The following is a 10,283-nucleotide window of genomic DNA, read 5'->3' on the forward strand; positions in this document are numbered from 1 at the left end:
TACAAATATAGAGAATATTCGACGGAATATTCCCTCTGATGATCCAACTAATCGTTACTATTATTCATAATACTCGACCTCGGCTGTGGCTGACTACTTGGCGACGCGTTATGTTAATCATTGGTTGACCTCGGCAAGATTGCTTATGATAATCACGAATGACTCATGATAACCACCTTTTCGTACTGAATTTCTTCAGTCAGATTTTGACCCATACAGTGGCCTCGTAAAACAAGGAACATCAACCTTATTAAACTCTATATTATTAGCTCGTACGGCAGTATTGTTCAAAATTATATAAAGAGACTACAATTAATTTCCTAAGTCACAATGAGACGGTAATTTTCTAACATCTCTCGCACTCCCAAGATTGAACATAAGTGCAAGGAAAATATAATACAACTTAGGCCAGATATTAAAAATACTAAAAATAAAGATGTGTCACAACTTGATACCTCATAAAAAATATATTTGAATATCACTCAAAATCCGGAAAATTAGCTAATCAGTATATGGAGATTAGCTAAGATCGTGTAACCCCATAATAATTTTGTTTTTTCATTTAAAAATGATTCATTCATGCTACAACTTATTTCCGATGTTCTTCTTAGAAACAAAATGATAAACATGATAGGGTCTTAAAGACTTAAAAGGAAATTGTACCTCAAAAATATGGTTGATTAATGTGTATTCTTTTATTCTTAATCAGAGATGTTGATATGGAGTCACCTTTGGTGGTAAAGCTTTGCTCCAAAGTGAGATATTAATTATATCGCTAATTAACCCGAATAATTGAATTCAAAAACGAATATTAAACACCAGATTACAACAAAATTTTTAAAGGAGCTTGTGCATTTAGTTGAAAAGAAAAGATAAAATGAGTAAATAGAGAGAAGCTGAGTTTTGAAAATGGTTAACACCTGTGATCTGAAGAGAAATTACAGAAACAAGGTGGTAGGAGTGGTTGGTAGGGTGGAAGGAGGGGTGGGGGGGCGAAAGCTGTTGTACTGTATGAAGTGACTGGATGGGCAGATGTCCTGCCCATTGCCCGTCAATCAAATCTATCCAAGGCAGCCTTATGCTACTGCTATTGTTAAACATTTGCTCCTTTATTTATTTTCTCTTTTCTTACATTTTCTGAAGAAAAAGCAAATTTCTTTTGGTTACTACTGATATTATCTCTGACCACACTCCTTCCCTATTGGTTCTTTATTTCCCACTAGATTGAAGTGGCCCTCCTCCCTCTCTCTTCTTCAAATCTTGGTGATCCCTTTTACTACAATAAATAAAAATAAAGAAAAATCCAAATATAACCTTTGCTCATGTCATTATGGTTTTAATAAATACTAAGGTTTTGCAATATGTTGAGAATAACATACAACAACTTAGGCCTTTTTCTTTTTTTGGTATGAATCTTGGGTATCTATGGGTCTAAGCTAAGGTTTTGAGTTTGCTTGCAACTTGTATTGTTATATGTTGTATTGTATTGTATTGTTATTTTAAATATAATGTTTGTTTTGATTTACTTAAATTTTATTGTATTGTATCGTTAAATCCGTTATTATGTAACGACCGATTTGATGTGATCGCGTCGTTATCTTATCTTATTCTCTCATCCCGCCCTTCATTATTATTAAATAATTTTATTTTATCCTTTACACTATCTTTTTATATAATAATTTCATCCCATATCATAATTTTTTTTATAATATTGCAAGTTTAATTTTCATATTGTTGGTACGTGCGCTATCATGAAACGATGAAAAACAATACAATATATTCAAATATTATATTTATTAAACGGTACAGTATAATTAATTTAATACAACACAATACTATTAGTGAGGAGTAAGACTTAGGACAAAAAAACAAAAAGATAAAAAGAAAAGGTAAAAAAAGAAGCATATACTATACATCTAGTGAGAGTAGAATATCTATTTACACAGATCCCTATGGCTATAGAATGCAGGGGTGCTATCCAGCATTGCTTGCTGAAACTCATTCTCTTTGTTTAGTTTAAAGGGTCCAGTTTTTGTTCTCTTTTTAAAGAGTATGAAAAGAAAGAGAATGAGAAACTACAAGAAAGAGAGTTTGGGCTTTTTTCATCTTGATTAAAGAGAAGACTTCTTTTCTTTTCCTCTTTACTTGGGGGGAAGCACAAAAAATATTTCTTTGGCTTCATGAGTTCTTGCTGCAGCTACACTACAAAAAAGAAAAATCTTGGCCAAGTTTTTTCATATGCTGTGAATCTTGAATTTTAAAGGTATGATTTTTCTTTTTCTTTTTCTTGTTTTGAAATGATTACTTTATTTTCTCCCAATGATTGAACTGAACTACCTTGAACCACAGAAAAACTTTACAAACTTACAAGATCACCTCAACAACTGAATGAAGATGAAGTCTATGAATGATGATAACAACAATTGCAGCAGCCACAGAAGTAGCAATAATAATAATAATAATAATAGTAATAGTCATAATGATGCTAGTAGTAACTGGTTAGGATTTTCTCTCTCACCCCACATGAAAATGGAGGTTACTTCTTCTGAACCTCAACACCAACATCATCAGTTCAATAATCAGAGCTCTGCTCTTGCTCAAAGTTTCTATCTTTCATCTTCTCCTATGAATGTGACTTCAAATACCTCTGCTCTGTGTTATGGTGTTGGAGAGAATAATCCCTTTGGCCATTCTTCTTTATCTGTTATGCCTCTCAAATCTGATGGCTCTCTTTGCATTATGGAAGCTCTCTCAAGATCTCATGCAGATGGTTAGTTTTGTTTTGTTTTCTTCTAAAGTCTTAATCTTTTTTAACTTTTCTTGTTTTACTAATATTTTGTTGTTATCTTTGTGTAAAAAGCTATGGTGCAAAGTTCTTCTTCACCTAAGCTTGAGGACTTTTTAGGTGGTGCAAGTCAATATGGAAATCATGAAAGGGAAGCTATGGCTCTAAGCTTAGACAGCTTATATTATCACCAAAATGAAGGCTATTATTCTCCCATGCATTGTCATGGCATGTATCAAGAATCATTATTAGATGAAACAAAACCAACTCAAATTTCACATTGTGATGCCCAAATGACTGCAGTGTCTGGAAATGAACTGAAAAGTTGGGGGCATTATGCTATTGACCAACATATAAATGAAACTTGTAGTAGTATGGTTGGTGCAGGTGGTGGTGGAGGTACTTCTGGTTCTGGTGGTGGTACAGTTGGTGGTAATGATTTACAGTCTTTGAGCTTGTCTATGAATCCTGGTTCTCAGTCTAGCTGTGTTACTCCAAGACAAATTTCTCCTAATGAGCTGGAATGTGTTGCCATTGAAACAAAGAAAAGGGCTTCTGGAAAAGTTGTTCAAAAACAACCTGTTCATAGGAAATCTATTGATACATTTGGTCAGAGAACTTCTCAGTATAGAGGTGTCACTAGGTCAGTCCATTTCTTTCAAACCCTTTGAATCTCTTTCCTTTTTTTGTTGTGGGGTTGCTATTTTGAGGAGTTTGGCTATTTCTTGTCCTTAAATGTGAAAATAGGTTGATTCCAGTTGTCAAGATTTTGCCTTTTAAGTTTTCTTATTTTCTTGATCTTGAGTATCTGCTTTTATTGTTGATTTTCAAATGACATAGTGTGAATAAGTTTTCAACAGGCATAGGTGGACAGGTAGGTATGAGGCGCATTTGTGGGATAATAGTTGCAAGAAGGAAGGGCAGACTAGAAAAGGAAGGCAAGGTTAGCTAATATGAAACTTCTATTCAATCCACATAAATTTATTTGATTGTATTTTCTTCTTTGACTGCCATTTTTTGGCCCCATTCCTTTCATAGTCTGACTATTGCTATGAATTTTTTTGCCATGTATCTACTTGTTGGGGACATTCTATTCAAATCAACTCCACCTTATTTCAGTTTATCTTGGTAAGTGACTTTGCTTTTATCAATATTTTAAGATACCTGATTATAATTTTTCACTTAACACTAAATTAAAAATTAATGTGGAATTTAGGGGGCTATGATATGGAAGAGAAAGCTGCAAGAGCATATGATTTAGCTGCACTAAAGTATTGGGGACCTTCAACTCACATTAACTTTCCGGTATATATGAGTAATTTTTTATCAACTAATTTCTTGAGTTATTTTTTAATGCCTATTAGCTAACATGAGGCAGTATTTCTTGGCTCATTTTTGCAGTTAGAGAACTACCAGAAAGAGCTTGAGGATATGAAGAATATGACCCGGCAAGAATATGTTGCACACTTAAGAAGGTGAACTTTTGTTAATTAATTTTCTACTTTGTTCCTTTTCAAGTGTATACTACTAATATGAGTTTAAATTAGTGTGATATCCTTGTATTATTGTTGAGTTTGTGTTGAAGCTTTTGTGTTATATCATTATGTGCAGGAAAAGTAGTGGATTCTCAAGAGGTGCTTCAATGTATAGAGGAGTGACAAGGTATTCTCAAGAGGTGCTTCAATATTGTCTTTCTTTCCTTTTAAAATGCGTGGAAACAGTAAGGCTGCGTTTACAATAGATTCTTGTTGTCTGATCCTTCTCCGGACCTCCGCATAGCGAGAGCATAATGAACCCTATTTCCCCCTTTTTTTCCCTTTTAAAATGATTAGTAATTAATTTTCTTCTGTTTTCTTGTAACAGGCACCATCAGCATGGAAGATGGCAGGCAAGAATTGGAAGAGTTGCAGGGAACAAAGATCTCTATCTTGGGACTTTCAGTAAATCCTTACAAACTCTCTTAATTAATTTAGTGCTTTAAGCATATGATTATTTGTATAATTTATTACTGAGTCGACATCTTGACAAATAATTAAGCTAAAGATCAATACATTGTAGAACTGCAATTTTGTGTCTTTCTTTTTGGTACCACATTTCTTTTTAGCCACTAGTAGTAATGCTTGTCAAAGGCCTGACTAGACTGTTACTTTGCTGGTGTATCACTCATACTTGGTGGGACTGAAAAACTTTTCCAAAAGCTGTTTCTTCCTTCTGATCACATAATAAAGTGAAAAAATAAAGAGCTCTTTCTCAGTATATGTTATACTATTAAAGTTTTATGACATAATATGTGTAATTCTTAACAAATCATTTTGATTTTCGTAGGCACACAAGAAGAAGCTGCAGAAGCATATGATGTTGCTGCAATCAAATTCAGAGGTGTAAATGCTGTCACAAACTTTGACATATCGCGATACGACGTGGAGAAAATCATGGCTAGTAATACACTTCCTGCTGGAGAATTAGCTAGGAGAAACAAAGAAAGAGAGCCAATTGAATACAATCTCAGTGATCACAAGAATGAAGAAGCATGTGTTCAAAATGACAACAACAACAACAATGGGAATAATGTCACAGATTGGAAAATGGTGTCATATCAATCCTCAAATCCTTCTCTAGGAAATTATAGAAACCCAACTTTTTCCATGGCATTACAAGATCTAATCGGTATTGATTTGATGAATTCAAGCAACCATCCAATTCTTGATGATCAACAAAACAAGATTGGTAACCATTTTTCAAATGCTTCATCTTTGGTTACCAGCCTTGGCAGTTCAAGAGAAGCAAGTCCTGATAAAAGTGCAGCCTCTTTAGTCTTTGCAAAGCCAACAAATGTCAATGCATGTATTCCCTCTGCTCAACTGAGGCCAATTCCAGTTTCCATTTCTCACCTACCAGTCTTTGCTGCTTTGAATGATGCATGAGGCTGTAGCTATTGCTTTTTTTGTTACATGTCGTAACAGGTTTTTGCACGAACAAGAAAAAGGAAAAGAAATTGGTGGTGGTTGGAAAAAAGAAAAGATGTCGGATTTTAGCTAGTATTTTCATTTATTCCCTAATTTTGAATGTAAGTGGATGACTTTAGGGTACTAATGGACAGACAAGGTGGTGCCCAATTGCCTGTCTGTAACTATGTATTGGAAACTTTTTCAAACTCAAAAGAAAAATTTCCTTTAGACATCCATTGATTTATATTTTGCTAGAAATGGAGGGAATTATGTTAATGGAGCTAATCTAATGATGAAAATTCCACTAGTAATATGAGAATTGAAAATGACCCCATATTATTTATTCAATTTACTTTTTTCCTTTTCCTTTGTGGGTGCTTGATCAAGTACAAAAACTAACTCAATGCTTCTCAATAATGCAAAAAGGTATATCCTTTGACCAAATTATTATGGCATTTTTCATTCTGATAATCTCAGCCATATATTACTCAAATCTGCATAACACCATCATTCTCATATCTTTTTCTTTTCTCTTTGAGATAAAGGCAACAAACATTCCTTCTCATATTTCAAAAAGGGAGGGAAAGAGGGAGATTCTTGAATTGATTTTTTTAAGGATTTGTAGGTCATAATTAGTTACAACTTTGTCTCCTTTTTTACGAGTCATACCTTAGTTAAGAAATCACTTTAGCTTTTTAAAGACCACTTACAGTTATTGTGTTGTACGTAAAAGCAATTCCATGTCTTGATGAGTTGATGTGGCACTAATTAACCTAAAGAAGTATTTTAATAATTGCTCTTCGTTAATTATTTTTATTCACACGTGTGAATATCCCCTCTCGTGCACATAAATGAGCCAAAATTACCATTAATAAAGTTTGAGTAATGGTAAATTTTGCATTATTAGAGACAAGGAGGAAATGATGCCGGGAAAGCAGGAATATGTACCAAATAAAGTTAAATTTTGGTTGTTCTCCCACAAAAAAGTTACCAACAAGTCTTTAATTATCAGTAAAAGAGAAATTAATGGTTTGTTGATTCATAGTAAGTGCATGTTTCACTAATATCATATTCTTCAAATTTGGACAAAGTTAGATACTGCATGTTCAGTACAAAAAATGGTCCAAAAGTTAAAGTGGACCCAAATTGAAATGACAAGCTGGGGAGTGCCCTCCATAGCTGATATTGTACTGATCTTCATAATCATGATGTTATTGTTCTATCCTTATCAATAACTTCATTAGCTGGCCATAATTTAGCATATCCTTTAACGTAAGATATTAACTGGCCAGAGGAACTAAATATAAAAGAAAAAAATACTAAGTTTTATGCACTAATCTTATAAAATATTTTTACACAATCAGATACTTATATGTATTAATTGGAACTTGATAAAAATGGTAACTGACAATGTAAATATCTTAAATATTTTTTTGGTTTTTTACCTACTGTTTGGTATCCGCATTAGGGCCCGATTAATCGGATTCGCACCCAAAAGTCTCACATTGGGGGTAAAGCTACCTAACAAAGACGAGTTCACACTCAGAGATCAAACTCGAGACCTCTGATTAAAGATAAATGAGTACTTACTACTCTACCACAACTATGAAAGCCATTGGTTACATTTGGCTACTTCAATAAACTAATAATAATTACAGTGGTCTAAAAAAATTAATTAGTCGTACTGCATTTTATAGGACGGGAAAAATGTAAAATGAAAAGAATATATTTTCTCAACAATTGAATGGTCAATGAATAAAAGAAGGCAATATATGCAGGAGGGAACACTCCAACATGTATAATTGATTAAATGGATACATTAAAGATTGTATTGGTCAAAAGGATTGCAACCTTTGTGGAAAAAAATGGGAAAGTGATTATGGATACTTCTTAATTCTATAACTAAAAGCTAAAAATAATGTCATATACTATGAAGTTTGTCACCTTTTGGTTTATAGTCAAAAACAATGATTACTTAATCGGTTGTGGACAGCTATATAGTTTAAAGCAAAACCATTATTCTGTAAGACAGCACTTAATCAGGAAATTAACTATTTTTGTCCTGCAGGCAAGATTACCCCATAATATATTACTATTAATCTTAGCAGTGTCTCACAAATCTTTCATATTTTAACTTAATTTTATTTATTTAGCGTCAGATTTGACCTATTCTATAAATATCTTTCACTAATGGTATTAACTTGGCCATAAATAACTTTGCAACTACTGAACCTCATCACTATTTGATGGTGGTTCGGTCATCATTATTTGTAAATACCAAACTTCAGTATTCGAAATGTTTGTGAAATATAGAAAATTTATTTGCGAAGTATTTTTCGCGAAATAATAATTTTTATTAAGAATTTCAACTCTTTTTTCAATTGAAATTAATGTCTATATATAATTTCAACTTTTAATTATTTTTTTTTACTTCAATTTCAATTTTTTTTCTCGATTTCAAACAAATATCGTGCAATCACCTGCCATTACAGAACAAGTTATCTTTAAAATTAGTTGTATCCATGGAAAATTATATCTGTTATACTTCCACCATGCATCTATTACCTGCTAATAATAATTAGGGAGACGATTTCAAGATAATTAGGGCAGATCGGTGCACAAAGTATTCAACGTTTATACGGGATTTGAGGAAAATGTGATGTAGACACCTAATGCAAGTATTAATGATTGCTTTTACGATTTGAACCAGTAATATTCAGTTAAGATGAAAACTAAACAACCAGTTAGAAGCTTAAATGAAGTTGGTGTAAGGTTAACTAGTGGATAGTACAATATAAGACCGTATATCCTAAATTATCCAAAACTTAGAAGACAATAGACCATTCCATAATCAAAAAAAGTATGCGGCAAAACGGACCACATGCAAATTTATTTGAGGACCACCTATTCGAATATAAAGTGAAAATTCCAGTGATAATACTTAGAATTATATTGCTCAAAGATTTAAGAAGATTTTGGTTCAAAAGAAAACATAAGAAAAAACAAAGAAGAAAACGAAACCGTACATATTGCAGCTGGGAAAGAGTGGGACAATTCTACTACTCAAAGATGTTGATTCGTTTTCAAAGAGTTATAACACTAAGTAGATTTTCAGAAAAGGACTATGATATGATGAATGCAATATAATGTTCCCTGTAGAGGGACCTTGTTTCCTACTATGAAACTAGATCTGGATTTTCTTCCCCTTAATATGTATAGTAGAATTTTGTTGCAAAAAAAAAATTAAAATAAAAATGGTCCCTCTTATTTGTACCACATCTCTGTGGCTAAGTCCCCATTTCCACGTGAAAATGGCAGCAAAAATATGTGCCAAAAATTCTTAAATCGGATTGGAGACATTATTGTTTCTTTGCCAAACTAAGTAAGCTTTGACATAATTGGTAGGTTTACTAGATTGCTTTTTGGTAAGGTAAAAGTTAAACCCTTAGTAAGGAAAAAAGCAAATCTATGGTTCAATTTTTTTTTTTTTTTTTTTTTTTTTGCTTTTAACTAATTATTTCGGGGTTTTCAATAGATTACTTCCAAACAAATCAAAAAGATCCGTTACCTTGAATAATGACTCAATTTAAAAGTTAATTAAAGTCTCTCTTTTTTTGTGTGCATATATTGCTCTGTCAAGATTAAAAACAAGAAACTTCGCGTACATGGTTGGACATGGCCTTTTAGTCTATTTTCTTGTTGAACTGTCAAAACAAACTTTAATTGTCACATAAATAAGTATAGATAAGTATGGTATAAAACGATACAAAATGCATGCATGCATACACTACTTATTCAAAAAAAAAAAATATTAGTCATTTTGACAAATTGTATTCCTTGCAAAATATTTAATGTTTTTGAAAAATTGAGTAGTCGTGTATTAATTAAGTGAGACTACTTTTAAGAAAGGAATAAAGGGTATTTTGACAAGGATTTAAGTTATATACGCCTTTAATGTAAGTAATTTCACACTATCAGATCACCTAAAAGATATTTATAGGCAAGCCTCTTTAAATTAAATATAAAATTTGTAATCTTAAAAACAAAATAAGTTACCTATAACAACATGTAAAGGGCTATGAAACATCGTCCTTATAAGAAGTGTAAAAACCTTTAAAAACACAATAATATAAAGAGGCAGTGATAATAATTAGGGTACACTTATAGGCACATGATAGAGAAGACAGTAATTCCCAGCAAGTAGTACTCGTACTTTTGAGAAAGGTTTAATTTTACAGAGGGAAATTAAGATGAGAAGATTGAGGTGGACATGGACATGGACGGACCATTAAAGAGGGAAGATAGCTAAAATTGGGGAGGTATGTCCTGTCCCCTAGAGAAGAAGCCATAAATATGGAACCCTTTATTCTCCAATTTTATCATTTATTAAAGACCAGTGTTAGATCAGCTTCTTCAATTTTTCACCAGTACGTAAGGGGAGGTCCCCCATTCCCAGCTTGCTTCCCCTCGCCGTTGCGTTAAGTGCAATAATTTGCAGTTTTGCACTATGGACATGTTTCACTTTCATTTGCTTCCTCTCCACAAAATTC

At 32.7% G+C, this 10,283-nt stretch overlaps 1 protein-coding gene across 1 annotated transcript; it reads left to right on the plus strand.

Moving 5' to 3' along the window:
• The first annotated feature begins 1,960 nt into the window (after positions 1–1,960).
• Positions 1,961–5,963, plus strand: LOC107782138 (AP2-like ethylene-responsive transcription factor ANT). Its single transcript, NM_001325333.1, is given in 10 exon segments — positions 1,961–2,263; positions 2,350–2,770; positions 2,861–3,428; positions 3,646–3,728; positions 3,905–3,913; positions 4,002–4,090; positions 4,187–4,260; positions 4,397–4,447; positions 4,649–4,725; positions 5,111–5,963. Coding segments are annotated over 9 exon segments (1,932 nt in total). The 5' UTR covers positions 1,961–2,263; positions 2,350–2,388; the 3' UTR covers positions 5,710–5,963.
• Positions 5,964–10,283: the final 4,320 nt, after the last annotated feature.

The sequence above is a fragment of the Nicotiana tabacum genome, chromosome 16, assembly GCF_000715075.1.
Source record: "Nicotiana tabacum cultivar K326 chromosome 16, ASM71507v2, whole genome shotgun sequence".
NCBI classification, from domain to species: Eukaryota; Viridiplantae; Streptophyta; class Magnoliopsida; order Solanales; family Solanaceae; genus Nicotiana; species Nicotiana tabacum.